Below are 24,094 nucleotides of genomic sequence, written 5' to 3'. Positions count from 1 at the left end.
GTTACATAGCCTATACTTACGAGTATACAGCTGTACACATGTGAATTAGTCTTACTACACTGGGATTGACCAATACCAGCTCAGAAAGGTCAGATCTTGCTCCATTATGGGAAATGAGCACAACAGCACAGCCCATGCAGGGGTTGCTTGACAGACCGAACCTGGGCTTGTCACTAGGGCGGATCTTGGTGGATTAACGATTCTCACCCCTGGCCTAAGGAGCAAGAGTCGACCCACGTAGATGTCTACCGCTGGACCGCTGGCAGAATGCTAATTTTACTGACCGCTGGAGTTTCTCGATTGAGCAGCTAGCCGACTGCCCACTCCTTGGCCACAGAGAAGGACAGCGTGTGTTGCGCACTAGGCCCTCGTATCCCATCGTGGATGGGCCCCGGTCGTGTTCTGCGCCGGGTGAGGCGAGTTCCACTTCGCGCAACCAACCTGAAAAAGAAGGCTGCGGGAAACAAAAATGTGGAAATGTGCGGGATTGTGTAGTGCAGGGTAGGATCCTTTTTGGGTCAAAGAAGCCCCCTAATTGTAAGACTAACGAGGATAAAGCGCGAGGTGATAAATAACAAGCACGCCTCCCCGGGAATTTGGATCGTCTGTTGCTCGGCATGATCGCCTGTACTTCGCAATTCTCCAAGGCCGTCTAGTTACACCCGACGACGACGATCATCATGAGGCTTTCCATTGCTCTGTGCGCGTCCGTCGTGACCGCCGCCTCCGTTCCGGCCATTGAGTCGCGTGAGGACGGAATTCCGCTTGCCGAGTTTGGCCAGGTGAACTCAGTGTCTCCCGAGGAGGCCGCAGCCGGTGTCGATATCGGCTTTACCCTCAGCCAGCGCGGCGCCCAAGAAGGTTACCCTCTGTCGACATTCGGTGAAGTTCACCATGTCGAACCCCAAGAGGCTAAAGAACACAAGGATCTAGGCGGCAACAACTTCAGTGTCCTGCCCATCTTTGGACCTGGACACGAGTCTAACTTGGATTCGTGGTTGGACAAGATGGATCACGGACATGGACACCACCACGGACTTGAAGAGATCGAGGACAGACTGAGGCACAAGGCTGGAGAGGCCATTACGAAGGTTGAGGATGTCCTTGACCATTTCCTTGACATCAGAGACGCCAGCGAACTCGAGCCACGAGACACTGGTGACTGCCCAAACCCGGCAGTCCGTATCGAGTGGGATGACTACTCGAATTCAGACAGGCTAGCCTTCGTTAATGCCATCAAGTGCTTGACTACCCGACCTGCCTCCGGCAGGGTGTCGTTCTCCAGGAACCGTTACGAAGATTTGGTTCGCATTCACCAAAGCTATGCGCCCAACATTCACAGCCGAAGCACCAGCCAGCAGACACACAAGTTCCTCTTATGGCACCGCTATTTCGTGTGGGCCTTTGAGCAGATGCTCCGCGATGAGTGTGGCTTCAACAGGGCCATGCCTGTAAGTATATCCCGCTCGTATTATGCTACCCTCTCGTTATTTGTTATAGCCTATTATACGCTATCATAAGCATAGCTCTAGAGCAAAACTTGAGCCTATACACATTACATGTTTAGATTTAATATTCTGACTTGACTGTTTCTAGTGGTGGGATGAGAAGAAGTGGGCTGGCCGGTTCCACGAGGCGACCATTTTCCGACCCGAATACTTCGGCAGTCTACCCGGCCCAACCAACGGCCGTGGTACATGCATTCCGGATGGACCTTTCCGCAACCTCCAGTCCAACTTGGGCCCCGGTCAAACTGTCAACAACCCTCACTGTGTCCAGCGTGCCGTGAACGAAGGAGTCACATCCCAGACTGGCGTCAACTCGTACAACACTTGCTTGGCCCGTTCATCCTACCCTGACTTCCACAGTTGCGTGGAGTTCACGTAAGTCATGTCCCGAAATCCCGTTCTTGAGACAATTTGCTAAACGAAGAATTAGTTACCACGCTCAGGGCCACAACGGCGTCGGCGCCACCATGGCCGATGCTATCGCCTCTCCTGGCGACCCGGCCTTCTTCATGCATCACTTGTACATCGATTACACTTTCCGCAAGTGGCAGCTCGGTGCCCTCTCGCGCCGCAACACCATTAGCGGTTGCGCTACCAACGACGGCTGCCAGCCCCTGACCCTCGACACCATGATCTACATGGGAGGTATTTGTGGCTCCAAGTGCCGGGACACCCCCGTCCGCGACGTCCTGCGCACCAAGCAGGGTCTGTTCTGCTACATGTATAGCTACTAGATGCTTGGGCTGGGATAGCCACCAATAGCGTGGTTATATAATTTCTTAGAAAATATTGGCGAGCACGTATATAGCAGAGGGCCATTAGAGAGCTCGCGCCCAACACCGGCAACTGCCGCGATTTATTGGTTATATTTAATTATAATGATACCATTTATTCCAACGTTTAGTATTTTTAGCTCAGTGACTTGACGACAACTTTCAGCGCTATACATATCATTTGCACAACTGAACCTTCTTTCAAGCCCGACAGGAGTGCATATCGCACCTCGGTAGCTATGGCATTGGCTATGAGCAGTTACAGCACTTAATCGTGGGCTTTATCCAGAGCGTCTTCAGCTCCTAACTCTGGCTCGAGAGACATGTCTTTCTTTTAATCTGCATCGAGGTTTTTGGTGAAACATCTACCTGAAAGTTGAAACTTATCCTCTACACTCAGCTGAGAATACCTAATTACCTGGATAGCTTTCGCAAAGATGCGACCAATCAATCGCATTAGCTAGGTAGATTACCAGCTATCTAACATTCACGTCTTGTCGCCAAGCATTCATCATTAAGGCTCCGTTATTAGCTATCTACTCATAGTCGACTTCAACATCCGCAGTTGCTTCCATCACGCAATAATAACACCATGTTATGGAATCCGGCATTCACATAAAGCACTCAATGCCGTTCTTCACTGCCTGTTATTCCCGATTCCGTCTTAGCCATTGGTGCGGAGAAATGGGCCATAGCTTGGGCACGTTAACTGGTGGAGATAGGTATAAAAGGCTTCAGATCCGACCGATAATATCGCACGGTGAATGAGCATCCTGTAATGCTTAAAACTCGAATAAACATTCATCCATAATGGCCAGTCCAATCAAGAACGTCGCGGTCGTTGGAGTAGGTGATATCCATACAAGGATTCGCGGGTGTGCAACGCTTACCAGTATCGACGATTCAGGGATCAGGCAACCTTGGCCGAGCGGTTGTTAGCGAGCTCGTGGCTGCTGGGTTCAATGTGACGGCATTGACTCGTGAGGGGTCATCAGCGACATTCCCTGCGGGAGTGTCCTCAAAGCCGGTCGATTATTCGTCTGTCGAGTCCTTGACAGCGGCTCTTGAAGGCCAGGAGGCCCTTGTTTCTACCATTGCCACGGTAGCGGTAGCGGGGCAGCAGCCCCTCGTCGACGCGGCCGTGGCCGCGGGCGTGAAGCGCATCATCCCCTCAGAATTCGGGATCAATACGAGATTCCTAGGCCAAGAGCCGATCGGGAAGATTCTACAAGGCAAGGTCAACACGTTGAATTACATTCATGAAAAATGGAAGCAGAACCCGTCATTCACCTGGACCGGAATTTCGACGGGACTTTTCTTTGACTGGGTGAATATTGACTATTTCCATTCTATATCAATAATGATAGGACAATGTGCTCTACTAACTCATCTCCCCTTTGTCCTAGGGACTTCCTTACGGGTCAATTGGGCTAGACAAGGCTACAAAGACAGCTACCATTCATGACTCCGGAAACGAGCCGTATCAAGCTACCAACCTGCCTCTCATCGGCAAGGCCGTCGCCGCCGTGTTCAAGCATCCCGAGCCGACGACAAACCGGTACATCTCCATTGCTTCGTTCAACCCGACGCAAAACGAAATCTTGGCGCTCGTCGAGAAGATCACAGGGGAGAAGTGGACTGTCAACAAAGTCTCGACGGCTGAGCAACAGAAGATCGGTCTCGAAAAACTTGGCAAGGGCGACTACAGCGCGTTTTCACACTTTCTGCGAAAGCGCATTCATCAGGACGGCGCCGGACTCGCTGTCCAGGGACCAGATAATGCAATTGAGTTATTGGGGCTTCAGGAGGAAGATCTTGGAGGAACCATCCGGGCATGGCTCGAGGGATAATTTGAGTCTCGCCGAGATCACTCGCCCTGAATTTGGAAACTGCAACTTTGTAATGATAGCGGCGCTTACAAATATGCTCCATCTTGATGGTTTACTTATCAATTCTACAACAGTGATTGTGTCATGAAGAGAGAGAGGTGTTACGAATGTTTGATTCAGCCAGTGAAAAAAAGTCAGAGCGCCAGGTTGTCAGTTCGATATTCCTACTTGGGTAGATTTCTACAAAAGTCCCTTGTATGGAAGTCCACGGTCAAGAACGATCTCTGACATCAAGCCATCACAATAGACTAGGACTTAAAGCCCAGTGATATCAGCATGATTATCCTACATGATTAGCTCACAAAATCGGACACAAATCTATGCCCAATTTCAGACAGGTCAGGGGATACAGGAGTTGTGGACGAATGTGCCTTTTTATTCGCTTGCCTATTGATTTTATATCTCTCATTGATATTTACAAATGGAAATATGTGATCGAGACCAATTATGCTCAGTATTTCTCGGCAGGCGTACTATAAAGCGCTAACAAGACGATGAAGAAGAGGTGCTAACCGTTCCATCTTACGCCGTGAGCGAAGGGATGTTCCACGCAGCCCAATCAGCCACGTTAACGTTGGAGGAGCTCTTCTCGACGGCGCTAGGGGCGGTGGTGCCCTTGAGAAGGAAGTAGTTGATGAAAGAGGTGAGGTCGGCCTGCTGCGAGGACGGGAACTGGCAGTGTTGGTGGCCGCCGACGAGCGAGAAGCCCATGTTGTTGGGAACACCGGCGCCCTTGTAGGCCAGACGACCTGCCTTCATGCAGCCAGTTGTGGAAACGGGGCCGAGCCAGTTGATGTCGTTCTCAATGACGAACAGACCACGAGGCGCCACGAGAGCTGCCAGGAAGTGGTGGTCGACGGGCATCGTCGGGACCGAGCGAACGTATGTGTCAAGGCGCTTGCTGAACCACACATTCTCACCCACAATTTGGTGTGCCGTCTGGATAGTTTGGCCGCGCTGTTCCTCCGAGTCGGAGATACGCCAGCAAGCGGCACCACCCGAGCCGGACTCCTGAGGTAGCGTGAGAGCGATACGCTGAACTAAAGCACCGACTACGAAGGCGCCCTTGCCATTGCGCGAGCAGCCTGTCGTTGCCAAGCGCGTCGTGTCGATGCCAGTCTTGGCAGAGCCTAGCTGCTCAAGGCCGTCGATAAGACGGTCTACGCCCCAGGCCCAAGCAGTCAGGGCACCAGCGGAGTGTGTGTTGCCGAACAGGGTGTAGAAAGCACCCTGGCCACGGGCATTGCTCTGACCAGCCCATTGGTCGTTACCGAAGTTGATTCTGCCAACCGTACCCGGGATGGGCAGTGAAGAGCCGCCGATGGATATGACGGCCGGGCCCGGTGCGGCGCTGCTGCCCTTCGTTATGCTCGAGGTGATAGTGGCGCTCTTGCTACCGACGGTGATCTTGACCGAGATGGAGCTGCCGGACATCGTGGCCTCGACCTTATCCGGTGGCGGCGGGTAGTCGCCCAGCTCGTATTGTTGTAGCTGCTTGCTTATCTCCGCCTGGCGGCATTTCCACTCGTCCTGGGTAGAGACCTTGCTGCCATCGGCGAAGGTGAAAGGATCAGGTAGTTTAGCAACGTTGACCGTAGGATAGCTGTCCTTAACGACACAAGTTGTATTCTGTCGCTCGTAGATCTCTCCGCTATAGGGGAGAGCCCAGCAGGAGGAGCCCAGCAGGAGGGCAGTGGTTAAGGTGCGAACCATCTTGGAAACCTATACTAGCTGTGGAATTTCAAGCTTGTTTAACCGAGAAGGACGATTCAAGGAGACCAAGCGAGGCAGATCGGGGATAGGAAACTGCCTAGATGAATACTTATATCTGTGTATCTGTGCACAGCGCCACCTCCCCTTCTCCCGGTGGGCTTTTGCCTGTTGTTCTGGCATGTTGCGGCCATAGAACTATGCACGCTCCCCCAGATTAAATGGTCTTCGGATCCTCGTCCTGGAGGCGAATGGCACTGCATGGTACGATCCAAGAATGCGTGGTAATCCATGCGCAAAGCATTATCCCATAACACCCTACCCTGTTGTTTCGTCACCGCACCCAAGGTGGATAGCTGGAAGTGAAACGAATCGCCGAGGTGCCTTGGCAATATGGTGACTTGGCAGCTGGCCTTATGATTCGTGGTAATATTCAATTGAGGAGATCGACGCCTCCAAATGCCGGAGATGGGGTTAATATGGTTGACCTGCCTTATTTTGCCGGTTGTTGGGTCACGGAACATGCGCCCTCGATGTGCTTGTCAACTTAGCTCTCTGGTGGCTATTCTCTAGCTACCCCTGACTTAAAGGCGGGGATATAGTAGCTGAACCTTGGCAAAGTTCATATCCGCCTCAATATTAATAACCTGCTTTGAATACCTCCATATAGACTCATTGCTTGAGTTCCCACCCATATACTCATGGAAACACACGATAATAAACAGTCACATGATAGTGAGGTACGACAATGACCTGAGAGACAATGGTAGTCTGTAACTTCACCGGAGCACCATTCTGAGCGCCCCCTAAATCAGCCTGGAAGTTTAGTGCCGAAAGTTGTCTGATAAGCTCATGGTAGAACGACACTTTATGATGGGCAACTCTATACATCTAGCGGCAGTGCCTGCCTCGACCTAAGAAGTGAGTGTGTTCGGCTAAGTCGAATTACGTGTTGTGTCAATCCACGTCCAATAGAACTTCATGAGAGGCAAAGGAGGTGGTGCCTAGTTACAACACTGTTGTCTCGAATTTATTATTGATGGCATCAATCAATCATAAAATATGCTATAATTCGACAAGATCTGTGTTTGAAATTTTAAGGATTGGTTGTATTATCGCCACGAAAAAACCAACAACGTGACAAGATCCCATAAACTACAGTAAATAGCCGGTACCAATAACACAACGTCTGGACCCGTGCCCTACATAGTCCCAGTTACCATATGAGGACGAGAACCACAATAGCAACGACTCACGTCTTCCATCACTGCATCCCCTTACGTAAATACATGTGGTAGTATCTCCAACCGCCAAGGGCACGATGCCTCCCGGCTGTTTCCCATAACGATGAATCTATGCCCGACGTTCGCTACATAGCCGTATTGTCTAACTCCCCGGCATCCTTATAGCCACAGTTGAGCGTCGCCAAGATCACTTCATCATGTCTTTAATGTTGTCGCTTGTATCATTCCTGCTGTTCGTGAACCACGTCGTCGCCCATGGTGGGCTGACGAACTACACCGTCGGAGATACCTGGTACAGGGGGTCAGCATAACCATACGGCTGCTACCTTGAACGCAGTAATGCTAAGAAGTTCAAAAGTTATAATCCGGACGACCCGAGGGAGTCGCAGGAGGGACAGCCATGGATGACGCAGAGGCTATGGGCCTCGATCGACCCGATCTTCTTCATCAACGACACCGGCCTCGCGTGTAATACCCCGGGCACCGCGCCGCCGTCGTACATACCTATCGCGGCGGGCGAGACCCTCACTGCCGTATACTGGTATTGGCTGCACCCCGTCGGGCCGATGACGGTATGGCTCGCGGAGTGCGGCGAGTCCTGCCAGGACGTCGACGTGAACAAGCTGGATTTCTTTAAGATATGGGAGGCTGGCAGTAAGCTTCTCTTTAAACATAAAAGGCTTTGAATCCTCATTATACGAACAAGTTGCTAACGAGAGCGCGAAGTTCTTGAGGGAGGATTAGTAGGCGGCCAATGGTACCAGACGAAATTCCAGCACTGGGACGGAAGCCCGGATCTCTGGCCTGTGACGATCCCATCGACCCTCAAGCCAGGTCTATACATCGTGCGGCACGAGATACTGAGTTTGCACGTTGCCAGTGCGCCGCAGTTCTACCCCGAATGCGCGCACCTGAACATTAGCGGCACGGGTAATGCGTTCCCTTCGGAGCGGTATATGGCTCGGTTCCCGGGCGCCTATGCTGAGGATGGTATGTGTATCTGGATCCTCTCTCACATGCTTACCACACGGCGGTCGTCGTGGCAAAGCTGACTTGTTGTTAGATCCGTCGATATTCATCGATATATATTCCGATGAGAACAAGGATGCTACGGTATGTTGGATTCTCAATAGTAGAAGACCTAATCTTCACAACTGATTCACCCTTGCAGAACTATACCATAGCTGGACCCCCAGTTTGGAATGGGTAAGTTGATTTCACGGTCGCGAACATCACTTCATGTGCTGACAATTCCTCAGATTTGTAAATAAATATTGCCTTGAGTGCTAAGTCTCCAGTTTCGCATTTTCACGAGGTAGGTAGACAGAGGATATCTAATAAGCATTAAATGATTCCAATTAAGCGCATGAAACACCGTTCCTAGAATGCATATGTAGTAGCACAAGTATGTAGATACATATAAAAACATCAGCAACACGGAATATCAAACGTCGCCATCGGCCTTACGTTCCCTCCTCCTCGCAGGCCGACTAAACGGACTGGCGACGGGACTCAGCACCCCCGTAGACGGCCCAGACTCCCCATTCCAGTCGACATCGCGCACACCAATCCACCTTGGTCTAACCTCCTCGCCCCCTTTACCGCTTCTCAAAGGGAGATCCCTGGAATGTGACGCGCCATATTTATAATAACCCGGTGGCTTCTGAGGCGTAGTAGTAGCAATATCGCCATTTTTACCACCCCCCATCCACACCCCGCCACTGACAAGCTCAGCGAACGGTCCCTTCTTCTCCCACAACTCTCTATATGTCCCCGTCTCCACGACGCGTCCGTGATCGATCATGACGATGCGGTCTGCCATCTTCATCATCTCTTGGCTGTGCGTGACCATGATGACACACAGACGCTCGCGACTCTGCATGTTATCGACAGACTTTCGGAGGCGATGGTGTTCAGGGTTCAAGAGATTCTGGATCGTCCTTCTAACTCCTTCAGCGCTCTCTGCATCTAGGGCACTCGTGGGCTCGTCTAGGACGAGGATCTTGGGACGTCTTGCGAGGGCACGGGCAATGCATACGCGCTGGGCCTGACCTCCACTTAGGGCCTGGCCGCCGTCGCCGACGATAGTCTCATAGCCATCTGGTAAGCTATGTATGAAGTCGTGGATGCCGGCTTCGCGAGCAGCTTGCTCGATGTTCGCTGGAGATCGAAGAGGTGAGTCTTCTAGGAGGCCGTATGCTATGTTTCCTGCTATCGAGGTCGGGAAGAGGAAGGGAGCTTGGGGGACATAGCCAATTTGCGTTCTCAGTTTGGATATATCTACTTGTTGGAAGGGAACGGAGGAGAACAATAGAGGGTGAATAGAGCTATTTCTACTGAATGAGTTTGAAGAAGTGTTAGGGGTGTGTAGACCTAGGATGATAGATGCAATGGTGCTTTTCCCACACCCAGATGATCCGACGATTGCAGTCGACACGCCCGCTTCGAACGTTAGCGTAATATTTCTCAAAACGAGCTGGTTTCTCTTTGAAGGATAGGCGAAAGACAGGTTATTAAAACGGATTGGTAACGGGCGTGCTAATGTTTTTGTGCCTTTGGTCTCATGAGATGAATTTAGAGGCAGACGAGCATAGTATAAAAGCAGACTAGCTGTTGTTTGCGCAGCAGAGATTGCTGGCACAGAATTGAGGATGTTCGAAGCTGTACTCAACCCTAGGACGAGGAGATTGACGACTTGGAGAATGGACTGAACGGTGATTTCCTGGTTAACAGCCAACAGCACCGTAGCATACCAAAATATGAGAGCCATCATGAACCAAAATACAGACTGCCAACATGCATACAAGGCAGCTGTGAAAGCGGCTTTCTTGATTCCCAGCTCGAATGTATTCTGCGCCGATTTCTGATGTTTGCGACCGAAAAATCCTTCGAGCGTCAACGCTCGGATAACTCGTATGTTGGTGAAAGTTTCGACAACGATAGCATTCGTCTCCTCTGCTGCTTTATTGCAACGCAGTTCCCATTTGTTCGAGACAGCTGAGTATCCCTGTGTGGCAGCAATGAGAAAGGGGCCACTCGCTAGACTCACAAGCGTGAGCTTCCAAGAAATCGCTAATGCCCAGCTAACAGATGCGACAATCATGACGACGACAACAAGAAGAAGTGGTGCAAACCGACCGACTAGATTCCGCATCTCTTCTGCATTACGATCTAGACATTCATTGATGCGACTGGGTGAGTGTTTCGGGTTCTCAAACCAGGTTTTGGGTTGGCGAAGCACTCGGTTGAATGCTTGCTTGCGAAGCTCATTAACCCAAGCCTGTCCAGCCCATTCAAGGAGGTAATGGCTGAGAAAGGTAGCGATGGCACCGGATCCTGCAATCCCCAAGAGTATCAAAGCCCATTTCTGACCAGATTCTAGTCGATTCTCCTTTTTGTAGAGTGCAGCTAAGAGGTTAGCAAAAACAATGGAGAATGCGGGAACAGAGCCTGCGACAACGAGAGACGAGAAAGATCCCACTAGGATGAACATCCTTTCTTTAAATCCAAGACATGGCCAGACTGTTTTATAGATAGAGACCAAGGACAAGGTTTCTGTCTCTTCGCTATCACTTGGCCGTTTTTCATCTTGTCTAGCGCTGCGTTCGTCTTTTCGCCTCGGTCCAGTCCCGGACAGACTCGATCTTGGTTGGTGTTTGAACCTGGAAGATCTAGAACCTTGCCGATGGGTTTGCACTGTGTAGCCAAGGGTTTGAAGACGAAAGATACTTCCAGCTTTTATCGGTGATATTGGAGTAAGTGGCTGGTCACTAGAACTCCATGTTGGGGACTGCGAGGGAGCCGGGGCACGAGTAGATGTGAAGTGGCGGCTGAGTGAAGTTACCATCCTGCTGAGGCCTCTCCGCGGGGAGTCTTCGGCCGCTGCAGCTAAAGCATTCAGTGCCCCAGAAGCATCTATATGGCGACTGCGTTGGTCTCCAAGCAAACGCAGCTGAGAATCGCGTCGGGCCATCATGAAAACATCATGCGACGAGGAAGGCACACCACGAAGTGCTTCACCCGGGGAAGGGGATCCGGGAACCAATGGGTCATTCTGGGATGCGTCGCTCAACGGCCGAGAGAAATTTACAACACTGCTCTTGCTCTGCCTAGCGACAAAGCCTTCTGTGCTGCGCTCGGAGCGTGACCCTGATGCCGTTGCAGCCGTAACAAGCTGGGCAAGCAAACCATCATGCTGTTGCTGGAGGTCCGAGTACAAGCCTTCTTGTACCACGCGTCCATTATCCATGACGTAAACAAAATCACGTTCTTTGATCTGAGCAACCTCATGAGTTATAATGACTGTGGTCTTTCCACGACGCCATGTTCTAATTGCCTCCATTATCAATTCTCGATTCACAGGATCTAGTCCGCTAGTAACCTCATCAAGAATGAGAACTGGAGGGTCTCTAAGTTTAGCTCTGGCCAGAGCAACTCGCTGCTTCTGTCCACCACTGAGATTGTGGCCACCGGCACCAACGTTGGTGTTCATACCGCAAGGCAGGCTTGTTATTGTAGACTGGAGCAGCGCTGTCTCACAAGCAGCCTTGACTTCTTCTGTAGAGACTCGTGTGGGGCTATTGTGACCGAATGCGATGTTCATGAAGAAGGTATCGTTGAAGAGAACACTGGTCTGTTGTATCAATGTGATGTTGTGTCGAAGCCAATCTATGTCCAAGGTCCTGATTGCGTGACCATCAATCAAGATTTCGCCGGAGAGCGGTTCGTAGAATTTTAACAGGAGGTTACCTACCGTGCTCTTGCCCGAGCCACTTCTCCCAATGATGAAGCAAAGTTCACCTGCTTGAAAATGGAACGAGGACTTTTCAAGGACCATCTTGGAGGGGTTTGATGGGTACGTAAATGTTATCTGGGAGAAAATTAGTTGCAGCGAACAATTTTGGACAAGGAGTGCTCCTACATTTCGCATCTCAATGTCGCCTACACACTTACTGGGGACGTAACCGCCCACCATAGGATAGACTGTTCGTCCGCCTTCCACGTTATGGGAAACAGAACGAAGAGCTTGGGCTGCGGATATTCCCTTGGCTAGAACCAGGTACGTGGGAACGAAGGCCTCAATGGCTTGGAGTGCTGCGAGAGCAGCATAAAAAGTGGTTAGGACACTACCAGGACTCAAACCTTGGTCGACAAGAACCGCACCATAATAAAACCCGACAACAAAAAGACTCTCTAACCAAAATTTGACGTAGCCGATCTGGTATGCATTGGCACGGGCTTGAATGAGATATTTCTGCATGGACATTCTGATTGCAGCCATGTATTGCCATGTTTCATGATCAATTCCGTTGAAAACCTTGACAAGGTCGATAGCAGAGATAGCTGAGAACGCATATTTAGAAGCGCGCGAGAGTTCCTTCTTTTGCGATTGAATTGCTGGTTGGATTGGTCGGGCGAGGAGATGGAGAATGACAACTGAGACGGGAATAGAAGCTAGCAACACCAGCGTCAACTTCCAAGCGGTAACTAGAGCGATTATGAGGTTTGCGATCGAGGTGGCAAGTCTGGCTGATAGCGAACCGAGTGCTACGGATGATGCGATCTGCACTTCTCGCGTCTGTCTAGTTTGCTGTCAGCGGTGTTGCCCTCATTCTAGTCTCGGAGATGTAACTTTACGTTTGGATCCTAATTAATAGACTAGCGACGCCGTCTTGCTGCGTGTCGAACCATTGCATATCCTTCTCCAAAAGGCCGCGAAACATTCTCTTTCGAATGTTTCTAGCTTGTAGCTCACTGAAAGCAACCCAGGAGAACATGAAGGCGAAATTGACGAGGAAACCTGCACCACCAACGACTGCTAGTAAAACACACCATGATGAGACTTGGGCTGCAGTTTCAGCGCCGGTGAGGTGGCCAGAGCCGAACTGAGTGATGACTGCAAAGATGCGACCCAGGAGGATAGACATCGAGGTCATAAAAGCACCTGCTAGAAGAGCCCCAACTAAGCCGGCGCCTAACAGCCAGTAGTCAGGCCATGCTGTAAATAGAAACAAATCTCGAAAAGAGGGCTGCTGCTGGTCTTGCTGAGAGATCGATTGACTGGTTGAAGTCGAAGTCGCCGCCTCCATTATTCATCAATTACGCAGCAGCAGATCGCAAGATCAGGCTGTGATACAATCAGAGGGTATGCAATGTCGGATGTAACTGATGGTATGAGTGTATAAATGTGATGCAAACTAGGACCCGGCACTGCCCCGATTGATTGATTGACATGGCTGTGACAGTGAGCACGACGCGATGGGAGCATTGTTTACTTTCAATGGCGCATGGCGCAAACCTCCATCTGCGTTGCCCGACAACCTACAATATGGTTTAGTGTGCTAGGTCACCGAGTTGCTGAGGGTGGAAGCCACATAATGGTGTGTGGATTGTCAACCAAACAGAGTGTATCAAGTTACCTTTGTTCGGATGACGCTGCGTTCGACCAAAGAATCGGAGTAGCGCGGTAACTCAAAGACATGGAAAGGATAAAGAGCACCGCATTATTTCATATTGTAGTAATGGATAAGCTATGTCACTGATGGAAGTTCACAATCGAGCTGCAAAAACCTAGAACTGCGTTGGTAGCGCGCCACATATTCGATGTAGTGTCGAAAATTCGCTCCGACGATGGCTTCCAGATCGTTGGATGCAGAGAGTCGATCCTCAACAGCCGAGGCCATCTGCTCTCTAGCACTGGGATCTATGATGGACGCAAAATAGCGGCCACTGGTTACTCGCTTACGATTAATATCGCAAGAGGCGAAGGTGATGTATGTGAATGTTAACTTGATAAAGTTCATTGCGTAGCCGCTGCGACGAATCGATACTCTCCGGTGTTGGGTCTAGTGTTAGAACCCCAAAATTACGTGACAACCCATCGCGAAAGTCGCAATATCCTGTCCCTGCTATCTTTAAAATGTTACGGACTTTTCATCCCCATGTCGCGTCAAATTTATTTCTTCTCGGCCTTTGCTTTTTCGTAGATCCAGTCATTCAACCCCGCGCGATTTCTGGCTATTTCAACGGCATAGAACTGCATCCTGGGGACTGGTGTAATTTCACGATAAAGCGTCAGCAATTGTACTCTTTCACTCTTGAACATACTAGAGGGCCCATCCATACCAAATATTGTCGTGTCTTGTTCGTACTCGACCTTAGGGCTCGTGCGCAGCATTGTGCCAAAGTTGTAATCGTCAATCTTTTTCTCGTAAGCCATCATGAACTTGCGCCACTTCTCCTTGCCGGCCTTGCTCTTCATCTCATCTTCGTTTATCGTCGCGGCAGGGTCGAATTCGGGGAAGTCGGTCTTAAGGTGTTCGAGTATGTCATCGTCCATCTTCGTAAGTCGTAGCGCGGATCCCTTCACCTTCTGTAGGATGGCCCAGTATGTCTCGAGATGTTGCACAGCTGTAACAGTTGCACCCATTAGCGACACAAGATCGATGGATAGGGGGAAAGCGCATTCTAACCTTTGACAGCGAACTGTTTCTCAATCTAAGGCCACGGAATCAAGATGATTAGCTTACATAGGCGATAACTTGAGAAGGGGGGAATGAGGGTCTCACATCTTCGAGGTTGTCGGCGTTCTCAGCGTCAAAGTCGACGGGCACAAGCCCCGACATCTTGAAAAGGGCGTCATCCATGATGTCTAAATGTCCTTTTTCTGGGTTACTTGATTTTGTGGAAGTTGTTGAAGCTGACAGAATGGATCAGAGCTGATGGGCGGAAATGAGGCTTGTGATAGTGATGACTCTAGCGCTCTGTCTAGCGGTAGACAATGCGACGAGATTACTTGAATGCCCGTTGCCCCACGTTGTTTTTTGCAGGATCGTCATAGCTGGCCAGCATCAGGATGGCGGGGTAGGTGCTGATAAGATAAGAGCTTATTACAGTGACCTCCTTCCTTATCTTATCTATAAACTTATAGTGGACCTCCTCCAATACCTAGTTCCTAGGTGCTTAAATAAGCATGTATGATAGGTAGGTCTAGCCACACCTAGCCACACCTACTGTGTAGCTGCACCACCCCCTATTTGACAGGGCAAAGTAGATAATAGAAAAGGAGAAAAATATTAAAAGTCGGTATGGAAACGTGTAAGAATGTAGGTTCATAGTGAGTTTTCGCAGTGGCTATTTACCGGAAATGGCTTACAGGCTATATGGAGATCTCTCATACGATGGCAACATCGCCAACATTTGCACTGTGACTATTTATCTACATATCAAACAATCTACCATAAGGTTGTGTAGGTAGCCGACTTTTGTGATTTCATACTTCTTGACTCGATACATCCCAATCGTTGGCTGCCTTCTGATCCACGATAGATTGCGATTTTGACGTGACTATGCTCAAGTCCTTGCCTTCAGCAACCCGTCAGCCGCAAACTTTCCCAAAGCGCCGAGCGTTCCCATGCCCAGGATCTCGCGTACGCTGATATCAGTCCGGAAGACCTGCCTCCACCAAGCGCGCAGCTCGACTGCAACGAGCGAGTCCATTCCGAGATCTCTCAGCAGCACATTCGTCGCCGTCACGTCGACTTCCGGCTGTAGTATGAGCATATCCGCTATTTTCTTCCCGATCTCGACGCTCAGGATCTGCGCCGCTTCATCCGTCTTCAAAACTGCTGGGTGCTCATCTGCTTTCCTTATGAGGTCTTTGAGCGGCTCATTTGAGACTAGCTCTTCCTTTTCGTCGCTGGTATCCTTGCTAAATGCAGCCATTCGTCTGTCCCTCTTCCTTACTGTGGGCGGCACAACCGGCCCAAGGCCGACCACGAAACTGTTGGGATGACGGTAGGGGCTACTTGACTTCTCATGGGATATTGTTGACGGCTTAGGTCGGAGTATGGCATATACTAAGGCATCCAGGAGCTCTTGTTCGTTTAGGGCGTGCAGTCCATCGGCTTTCATGCGTGCTAACAAGCTCGGGTTCTGGGCTAGCACGCCGACATCTTCCACTGCTCCGATATCAATTACCGATGCCGCTAGACCAATATTATTTCTGTACTGCGCAAAGGCGTCGAGGAAGGTGTTCGCGCTGGCGTAGTTTGCCTGGCCGGGCTGTCCAATGTGACCGGAGATCGAGCCGCACAGCACCATGAAGTCGAGAGCAATTCCTTTGGAAGTCGTAACGTGGTGAAGATTCCATGTTCCTTTGATTTTAGGAGCTGTCGCCTCAGCCCACTGCTCAAACGTCATGTCCGAGAAATTCTGGTCTCGGAGTACCATCGAAAGCTGAACGATTCCTTTAATTGGTCTGGTGGCTTTCAGGAGAGCTGACGAAACTGCAGCTTCGTCACAAACGTCTCCCCTTGCAAATATCACATTGCACCCCATGCTCTGGAGCTCAAGAAAAAGGTCTGTATCTGCGGGTTTAAGACCAGCGCTGCGCGACAGAAAGATCAGCTCCTTGGCACCATTCTCTGCCATGAAAGCCGAAAGGGCACGTCCGATGCCTCCGGTGCCGCCGACCAAGAGAAAGGATGCATTTTCGTCGAACTTTGGAATCTCTAGCCTAGGCTTTACGTCACAGGTTAGGTCCGTAGCCATCGAGACACCGAAGCGTCCGATATGTGTGCCTTTCTGCATCGTCTGAAAGGCGCTTTGAATCTGCGATGCATCAAACATCGTGATGGGATGGATAGGCTTGATATGACCTTTGTCGTAATTTTCGAAGACTGAATGCAGCAATCTGCAAAATCGATCAGTTACTAGGTTTCTCATTCTTTCGGCGATATGATTGTGGCCTTACCGTTTCCTGATACCCTTCTTCGTTAGGAGATGGTCAAGCCCAACGCAGCAGTAATTGCGATTAGCTATAAATGGCCTCATGTCAAGTTTCGCGCTTTGCAGTAAGTCTCGTTTTCCAAGCTCTATCAAGGTACCAAATTCTGCGACGCATTCCCATGAAGCGTGTAGAAGTTCTCCCGAAAGAGAGTTGAGTACCACGTCGACCCCCTTGTTTTCTGTTTCGCGCATAACGCCTGACAAAAACAAGCTGCTCCGGGAATCGAAGATCCTGTTTTTGGAGATCTCGTAGTTCTCTAGAAGATATGCAGCCTTTGCGTCGCTACCAACAGTCGCATAGATCTCGGCGCCTACCATCTTCGCTACCTGAATAGCTGCTAGGCCAACGCCGCCGCACGCGCTGTGAATTAGGACAGACTAGCGTTATCAGATGTCAGCATGTGTATTACCGGGTATTTGAAAACGCGAAGCGAAACTCACCTGACCCTTCTCAAGTCGTCCAACGCTGATTAGAGAATGCAAGGCCGTAGCCAACGGAATAAGCATAGTCGCGGCCTCATCGAAACTAATGGCATCGGGTATTCGTACGCATAGATCCTCTGGAGAGACGATCACCGAGGAAAATGAATGTGGATGCGCACAGCAAATTCGATCGCCAACTTTCACCGTCTCGACGTCTTCGCCGACCCGCGTGACTATGCCAGCTGCCTCTAGACCAAGTTGGCGAGTTGGCAATTCAAATAATCCCATCGCAACGGCAACATCCTATCTCACATTAGCATCAGAACGCTCATTACAGTGGTCGAGACCGACCTTGAAATTTAGTCCAGTAGCATGAACCTCTATTTCTACGTCGGCGGGACCAAGTCTCTCGCGAGGTACCTTCGCCCACCTTAGGGTGTTCAGACGTCCTGGGATGTCGAAATTGAGGGCAACGCGATCATTGAGGTTGGAGATCACCATTTGATCTTTAAGCCTGAATGGATGATACCTACCAATGTGAACTACCCCGTCTTTGATTGCATACTCAAAATCCGGTTTCATGGAATCGGATCGACAACGTTCTCGATACTGCTCATAGATCCGAACGAGCAGCCCCGGTTCAGACTCAAAACTGTCAACCTCACAGGTTGCGAAGTCTAGTTGCATCTCTGAGCGCAGGGTGCGTGCTAGGCCGATTACTGGGCTATATCTGGGATCAGAACAACCCATCTGCGAGTGTTGCGTTATCCAGAAAAGGCCGTTATCTTGCAGGATCTGGAGAAACGTGTTCAAAGAATCATACTGTTCCTTTTCTATCCCCTCGAAGAATGGCTTTTCTTCATCGAGAAGCGAGATAACGTCTTGTCCTAGTAGGGGTCGATCTGATAAAGTGCAGCTGCTAACTGCATAACCTTCGCTTTGGAATTGCTTCATCAATGTCGTCGGTGCAGCACTTGAGTTAGCACGAAGGAATGTGACCTGTTTAGCGTATGAGGGCGTATCTTGGTGCATATCCGCCGTGCCAGTCAAGTGCTGGATGTCAGTTGGGCCGATTATGATATCAGATCCACAGGAGAACCTCGCCCTCAGGCATTCCGAGGGCACATTTTCGTCAGTATAGTACCCGTTCTGACGTGAAGCGGAACGCTCGAGAGAAACTTTCCACTCTTCTGGGGCTTCTTCGATGAAAATTCGCCCACCTGGACTGATAATCTTCTTGAGGTTTTGAAGTACAGCCCTTGTATGATCAAATGAGATCGATCCATTTCGAATCATGATAAAGTCGAACTCGCGCGCCTCAAAACCTTGGGAGTTCAAGTCTCCCTTTATATCGAATGTCGTGTGTTCAATTTCATGTGTTTCGGAGTTCGAAGTATTTCTGCTTCTTGTGTGTGATAACGTTGAGGTAAATTTGGAGAACGAGATGCGATTTTTGGAACTAGTGAGGTAATCTTCAATATCGTCTAATAGGGATCTGTTTCCCACCCCCAACTCTAGGATTTGGAGGTTGGGATTGACATGACTCAGATGCTGCAGAAGGATCAAAGGACATAGCCTCTCTTGTCCCTCAATTGAGCGCATCAAATCCTGCTTTGACAAGTAATCCAAACTGGGCGCCCATTCTAGACGGGCTGCGCCGTGCGTGTCTTGGATGTCACTAGACGTGCTACCGTCTGCGCGGGAGAGCCTAACCCCTGATACCTCGACGACAGTAGTTCCATCAGATGAGACGCAGTAGCCTTCTGCACAGAGCGACCCGTTACTAGTCATCCTGGAAGATAGATTGCCTACAATGGCCGACTTGCACCGAAGAACACTCAGCCGCTCGACGCTGACTGGAATCCAATTCTTCAGGAGCCTAATGCGCCCGTTAACTGCAGCAACAATCGGCAACTGGAAGATAACATCGAGTTTCGTAGGATGGACATGGTAATCTGCTTCGTCTTCTACTCCTTGACAAGCAGCATTCCCCCTTGCTACAGAATCTGATTCAGTAGATACCTCCATGTTTTGCAGAGTTTGGAAGCTTGGTCCGAGGTTAACACCAACCCTTTGCATACCTCTATACAAGCTGTGGGCATCAACCTTTTTGGGGAGCGTATCGTTTGGAGATTGGTTCCGAGGCAAAGCCGTTGCCAATGGCGTTACTTGACCCTTACAATGCCTAGTCCAGACGTGGTTATTGAACGACGCGATTGTGAAATCCCACCAGCCACTCTCTTGTGACTTTGAGAGATAGTGTGGGCGAAGAGTTGTGACCACTTCTGTCGCTGATCCCTCAATCACGACCAATGCTATGTCGACGCTGATATCGCGTATGCTGTAGCCTCGCTCTTCACCACTAATCTGTCGAATCGCCTCGCCAGCAATTGAGAGAAACCCGGTAAAAGGGAGAACAATGTTGTCACCGACTTTGTGGTCTCGCATCCAAGGCACATTTTCGATGTGAAGAAGATTGCGCCAGGCTGGCTCAAGATCTGTATTCTGGGGTATTCTGACACCTAAGAGATTATGGTAATTGTGCTTTCTAAGCCGCCAGTCCCTGCTGACGCGCGGCTCTGTCCAGTAACTCTCCTCGTGGTTCCATGGGTATCGCGGCAGGTCGGGCAAACAGCGACGGCGAGGTATCATCGAATCCAACTTCATTTGGACTCCTAGGCTAAACAGAGTTCCTATTGCATTAAGGAATGTGATGGCCGTATTCCAATTTTTTCTCATGGAGGCAATGTACTGATATGATATTGCAGAGCGAGCTTTGCAGATTTGGACAAGGGGACCCCTCAACGCGGAATGCGAGCCAATTTCAAGAAAGATGATATCTTGCCCGTCATGTTTTTGCAGTATCGAGCCGATTGCTTCCCGAAACAACACCGGGTTTTCTAGGTTGTCTTGCCAATACCGAGCATTCAATTGTTGGTCATCTCCTATGATGTCCCCTGTCACACTTGAGAAGAACGGCACACGAGGTTTGCGCGGGCGAATCTTCTCAATCATTGAGTGGTACTCCTTACCAACTTCCGCCATGTGCGGAGAGTGGTATGCCTTATCAACGGGTAGCATCTTTATCAAGACGTCTTTAGCTGTAGATTGGATATCGGTTACAATATCATTGATTGCCGATGCATCGCCAGAGATTGTGACATTATCAGGGGAATTATGGCATGCGATACACACTCCTGAGCGGAGGTATGCATTAGCTAGTTCGGGATCTAGTCCGATTGCCGCCATAGAGCCTTTCTTCTTTTGAGACTCAGCGACAACCCCACGGTAGTGTGCAATGGCGATAGCCTCAGAGGCATCAAGGGCCCCAGCTGCATATGCTGCCGCTATTTCGCCGCTAGAATGACCAATAACAGCGCAAGGGTTGACATCGAGAGATCTGAATGTATCGATTAGAGCGATTTGTACCGCAGTACAAACGGGCTGCGATATGGATGCCAAGCGCAAGCGGCTTTCATCTGGTCCTTTGAGTAGCTCTCCTTCAAGTGAGTACGAGACTGAACTTCCCGTGACCTGCTTCAGGTGTTGATCTAGTGAACGGATCGTATTCCGGAAGACCCCTTCGGACTGGAGTAGTTCTCTTCCCATCCCTGGCCATTGTGCGCCTTGGCCAGTGAAGACCATCACGACTTTATGGTTCGGAGATGACTTAAGGCTGTTCTGCTGGGACTGTTCCACAATGCCGTCGTATGCGACAGCGAAGGTTCGCAGCGGGAGATGTGTCCTTCTGTGAGCTAATGTGGAAGCCAACTCTCCGACTTTGGGGTAGTTGACACTGAGCCATTCCTGGTACTGGCTACTCAGCCTGGCGAGAGACTTAGAAGTGGTAGCAGAGTATAAGAGCAACTGTGGTGATGTGACTGGCGACGGCACTTCTTGGCCCAGGAAACCGCGAGCGGACTCGAGGATTACCTAACGCATTGTCAATCCATCTCATTCATGAGCAGTACGGTATAGGAGGTTGGCTTACATGAGCATTTGTACCCCCTGCTCCGAAACAGTTGATGCTAACACGCTCGAGCCGGTCTTGCGGCCAGGCGATGGGATCTGTTGGGACGACTAAATTCCCCTCGTCGAAGGGGATGGCCGGATTCGGTGTCTTGAACTTTATATTTGGAGGAATTATCCGATGCTCCAGAGCAAGGACCATCTTGATTAAAGACGTGAGGCCCGAGGCACCCTCTGAATGTCCGACGTTGGGCTTGACAGAGCCGATGTATACGCCTGCCTGGCCGAAAACGCGAGCGATAGCCTTTGTCTCGATTGGGTCACCTGTAGGCGTACCAGTTCCGTGACACTCGATCATTGCCGTTTCTCCAAAATCCGAGATGGCAGCAGATTGGTATGTTTGCCTAATAAGAGCCTCCTGTGCGTCTGCGCTAGGTTGAAAAATTCCTTGAGTTTTGCCATCGTGATTCGTTCCTGTTGCCCTAATGACTGCGCGGATTGGATTACCGTCTCGTAGCGCACTTCGCAATGGCTTGATATACACTGCAACCAGCGCCTCGCCCCGCCCATAGCCATCAGCCTCGGCCGAGAAGGTCTTGCAGGAGCCATCTTTCGATAAAACCCCCTGGTTCGAGAGAAGACTGGCCAAGCTCGGGGTCATAATAAGATTAGAACCCCCAACGAGCGCTGCCTCACAGTCGCCGCGCGCGAGAGCCAGACATGCTTCATTAAGTCCCACTAAGGCTGCTGAGCATGCTGTGCGCACAGTCATACTGCGGAATTCAGCACAATGTTAACTAAGCGGTACTCATGAATTAGGGGATAATAATACCTTGGTCCCCGCCAACCCATTTCATAGGATATACGATTCGAAATCATAAAGTCAGCCGTCTTGTATCCGCCACGTCGTTGCGGCTCCTGATTTGAGATTTCTAGCCAGTCTTCGCCAAAATTCCCAATGTAACATCCTATGTTCCTCCCGTGCCAGTTGGTCACGCCGGCATCTTCGATACATTCTCTGGTGAGCTCCAACACTATGGATGTGGTGATTAGTCATAAATGGGCAGATGAGACCGGACAATGAGGCCCTCATTCAATATGAGACAATTGTAATGGATGCGAAACTGCTGAAACAGGCTGCGGTCAACTCACTGAGGCGTTCCTGGGGGTCTGTGGCCTCGAGATCAGCTCGCTGCATTGAGAAGAATGACGTATCGAGGGCCCCTAAGTCGACACTCTCATCCAAAAAATACCCATATTTAGTGACTACTGCGCCCGGCTTGGCCGTAGGCGAGTAGAAGGCGTCGGCATTGTATCTGCTTTCGGGAACCCTGGTGCGAGCATCACCTCTGTCTACAATGAAATCCCAGAGCTGTTGAGGCGTCGTCAGTCCTCCCGGCAAACGACAGGACATGCCGCAAATTGCTATTGGAACAGAACCGCTAATCAAGGGGGAGCTCTCTTTCTCACACTCGCCTCCTGTGCCGTCGAATTGAGAACCATTGGTAGATTGAGGCATATTACCGCCTACACCGGTTGTACCCAAGTTTGCAGGGGGTTTCTTGGCGTCGGTGCCAAATAAAGTCATTTTTGACTAGGTGGCACAGAGAAAATGTGATAAACCTTGAAGAGGATCGTCGGCCAGTCGCTTTGAGAATGATAGAAGACTGAGGTGTAGTGGTGGTCGGGCATAGATTGTATGGTCTGGGGGAGGAGACTAGAAAGTCTATAGGGATAGACTCCTAAGGAGTACAATCAGCTTACTGTGTAACTATGAAGGGAGCCTCATACCCTGGCTAGACGATATCTGATTATAAGGGGGGTAAGATGCCTTGCATCGGGAGAGGTACAAAGCGGACGAATTAATGTACCGTGGACTGAAGATCGAGGCAAACATGCTGAGGGGCCAGGGATACACTCACCACCAATACAATGTGTCTTTTCTTCCTGATCGAACTGTCTATTGGAGGAGTCCTCGTGTTTTTTGCGCGACCATGCATGCGAGACTCAGCCACGTGAAGGTGAAATACGCTAATTATGCACCTGAAACAGAAAAACATGTCAACGTAACTGTACCGTCTACAACACGCCCAACATCCACCAATGTCCATAACCGGAGTGGTGCTGCGGTCTTGAAACCCTATTGTAGGCCCGATGTGTGCTCACGATCGTGCAGAAATAAACTCATATCCAAGAGACTGGGTCTGGGGGATATCTCAAGTTACCAAGAACTGCCCACCACATCAACTTATAGGAATAGACTTGGGGCGTCGTGAGTCGAAACTATATGAGGTCCTGTATCGCTCAATGCGCATGCGTCTACAACAACCCTCACAGCTTGTTAAGCCTCAACTCAAGTCCGTTTGATATGGGCGTTGGCTCCAAAAATATGATCGGCGCTGTTGTGGCCCGACGCTTACACCTGACCAGTCTTTGTACATGTCTAAGTAAGGTTAATCATCCCTTACCGAAATGGTCATCCCATGCTTTGGTACCACAGTCTTGGGGCTACAATAAAGAACCTTTTGTGTACAACCCTAGCCTTGATACGAAGCTTCCTCGAGACCTTCGTGAAACAAAACTTGCCATAACTACAGTTACCCCTATGGATGCTGTTCGTACAGAGGGAGTCCTCGCTGGTGTACATTTTGGTCTCTAGGACAGGAAGCTGTCATTTGTTCCAAGCCAGGCTTGAATTCGTCAGGATGGTAATGTAGAATGAGTCGCAGACTAATGTATTCTTATTATGTCATTCGCTATCACCGCCAGGGACCTAGGTATCAACCTAT

At 50.1% G+C, this 24,094-nt stretch overlaps 7 protein-coding genes across 7 annotated transcripts; 3 read left to right on the top strand and 4 right to left on the bottom strand.

Annotated features, from left to right (window-relative positions):
• Nucleotides 1-179: 179 nt before the first annotated feature.
• F5B22DRAFT_622799 (uncharacterized protein) lies at nt 180-2,405 on the top strand. The gene is made up of 3 exons (XM_047975993.1): nt 180-1,451; nt 1,597-1,883; nt 1,939-2,405. The coding sequence occupies exons 1-3, from the start codon at nt 681-683 to the stop codon at nt 2,240-2,242; spliced, it is 1,362 nt and encodes a 453-aa protein (XP_047826900.1). The 5' UTR covers nt 180-680; the 3' UTR covers nt 2,243-2,405.
• Nucleotides 2,406-2,455: 50 nt separating this feature from the next.
• On the top strand, nt 2,456-4,524 carry F5B22DRAFT_622796 (uncharacterized protein). The gene is made up of 3 exons (XM_047975992.1): nt 2,456-3,127; nt 3,189-3,608; nt 3,688-4,524. The coding sequence occupies exons 1-3, from the start codon at nt 3,092-3,094 to the stop codon at nt 4,129-4,131; spliced, it is 900 nt and encodes a 299-aa protein (XP_047826899.1). The 5' UTR covers nt 2,456-3,091; the 3' UTR covers nt 4,132-4,524.
• F5B22DRAFT_622794 (uncharacterized protein) lies at nt 4,525-6,415 on the bottom strand. Its single transcript, XM_047975991.1, has one exon. The coding sequence runs from the start codon at nt 5,881-5,883 to the stop codon at nt 4,693-4,695; it is 1,191 nt and encodes a 396-aa protein (XP_047826898.1). The 5' UTR covers nt 5,884-6,415; the 3' UTR covers nt 4,525-4,692.
• A 906-nt stretch (nt 6,416-7,321) lies between these two features.
• On the top strand, nt 7,322-8,414 carry F5B22DRAFT_650477 (glycoside hydrolase family 61 protein; the record flags this gene model as incomplete). The annotated part of the gene is made up of 6 exons (XM_047979322.1): nt 7,322-7,425; nt 7,483-7,778; nt 7,851-8,114; nt 8,188-8,237; nt 8,296-8,330; nt 8,384-8,414. The coding sequence occupies 6 exons, from the start codon at nt 7,322-7,324 to the stop codon at nt 8,412-8,414; spliced, it is 780 nt and encodes a 259-aa protein (XP_047826897.1).
• A 48-nt stretch (nt 8,415-8,462) lies between these two features.
• F5B22DRAFT_439121 (P-loop containing nucleoside triphosphate hydrolase protein) lies at nt 8,463-13,312 on the bottom strand. The gene is made up of 3 exons (XM_047971834.1): nt 12,762-13,312; nt 12,046-12,706; nt 8,463-11,994 (listed from the first exon to the last, which is right to left on the bottom strand). The coding sequence occupies exons 1-3, from the start codon at nt 13,211-13,213 to the stop codon at nt 8,569-8,571; spliced, it is 4,539 nt and encodes a 1,512-aa protein (XP_047826896.1). The 5' UTR covers nt 13,214-13,312; the 3' UTR covers nt 8,463-8,568.
• Nucleotides 13,313-13,836: 524 nt separating this feature from the next.
• F5B22DRAFT_439123 (putative polysaccharide biosynthesis protein) lies at nt 13,837-14,947 on the bottom strand. The gene is made up of 3 exons (XM_047971835.1): nt 14,693-14,947; nt 14,597-14,621; nt 13,837-14,534 (listed from the first exon to the last, which is right to left on the bottom strand). Exons 1-3 carry the CDS (start codon nt 14,768-14,770, stop codon nt 14,080-14,082), a joined length of 558 nt encoding a protein of 185 aa, XP_047826895.1. The 5' UTR covers nt 14,771-14,947; the 3' UTR covers nt 13,837-14,079.
• A 529-nt stretch (nt 14,948-15,476) lies between these two features.
• On the bottom strand, nt 15,477-22,893 carry F5B22DRAFT_650474 (uncharacterized protein; the record flags this gene model as incomplete). Its single annotated transcript, XM_047979321.1, has 7 exons — nt 15,477-16,818; nt 16,879-17,291; nt 17,355-17,639; nt 17,688-21,269; nt 21,328-22,078; nt 22,138-22,339; nt 22,458-22,893. 7 exons carry the CDS (start codon nt 22,891-22,893, stop codon nt 15,477-15,479), a joined length of 7,011 nt encoding a protein of 2,336 aa, XP_047826894.1.
• Nucleotides 22,894-24,094: the final 1,201 nt, after the last annotated feature.

Source organism: Xylaria bambusicola, assembly GCF_022495145.1.
Source record: "Xylaria bambusicola strain CBS 139988 unplaced genomic scaffold F5B22scaffold_54, whole genome shotgun sequence".
Classification (NCBI taxonomy): domain Eukaryota; kingdom Fungi; phylum Ascomycota; class Sordariomycetes; order Xylariales; family Xylariaceae; genus Xylaria; species Xylaria bambusicola.
This window is presented reverse-complemented; position numbering and strand designations above follow the sequence as displayed.

Excerpts from the sequence above, each read along its gene's own strand:
- F5B22DRAFT_439123 (XM_047971835.1), bottom strand. The coding sequence starts at position 14,770 with ATGGATGACGCCCTTTTCAAGATGTCGGGGCTTGTGCCCGTCGACTTT. Across the intron at positions 14,622-14,692 it reads ACGCCGACAACCTCGAAGAT|ATTGAGAAACAGTTCGCTGT; the intron begins GTGAGACCCTCA and ends CCGTGGCCTTAG. Across the intron at positions 14,535-14,596 it reads GAAACAGTTCGCTGTCAAAG|CTGTGCAACATCTCGAGACA; the intron begins GTTAGAATGCGC and ends CAACTGTTACAG.
- F5B22DRAFT_622799 (XM_047975993.1), top strand. The coding sequence starts at position 681 with ATGAGGCTTTCCATTGCTCTGTGCGCGTCCGTCGTGACCGCCGCCTCC. Across the intron at positions 1,452-1,596 it reads GCTTCAACAGGGCCATGCCT|TGGTGGGATGAGAAGAAGTG; the intron begins GTAAGTATATCC and ends GACTGTTTCTAG. Across the intron at positions 1,884-1,938 it reads CACAGTTGCGTGGAGTTCAC|TTACCACGCTCAGGGCCACA; the intron begins GTAAGTCATGTC and ends ACGAAGAATTAG.
- F5B22DRAFT_439121 (XM_047971834.1), bottom strand. The coding sequence starts at position 13,213 with ATGGAGGCGGCGACTTCGACTTCAACCAGTCAATCGATCTCTCAGCAA. Across the intron at positions 12,707-12,761 it reads CTATTAATTAGGATCCAAAC|ACAGACGCGAGAAGTGCAGA; the intron begins GTAAAGTTACAT and ends ACAGCAAACTAG. Across the intron at positions 11,995-12,045 it reads GCGACATTGAGATGCGAAAT|ATAACATTTACGTACCCATC; the intron begins GTAGGAGCACTC and ends ATTTTCTCCCAG.
- F5B22DRAFT_622794 (XM_047975991.1), bottom strand. The coding sequence starts at position 5,883 with ATGGTTCGCACCTTAACCACTGCCCTCCTGCTGGGCTCCTCCTGCTGG.
- F5B22DRAFT_622796 (XM_047975992.1), top strand. The coding sequence starts at position 3,092 with ATGGCCAGTCCAATCAAGAACGTCGCGGTCGTTGGA. Across the intron at positions 3,128-3,188 it reads AGAACGTCGCGGTCGTTGGA|GGATCAGGCAACCTTGGCCG; the intron begins GTAGGTGATATC and ends TCGACGATTCAG. Across the intron at positions 3,609-3,687 it reads CGGGACTTTTCTTTGACTGG|GGACTTCCTTACGGGTCAAT; the intron begins GTGAATATTGAC and ends CCTTTGTCCTAG.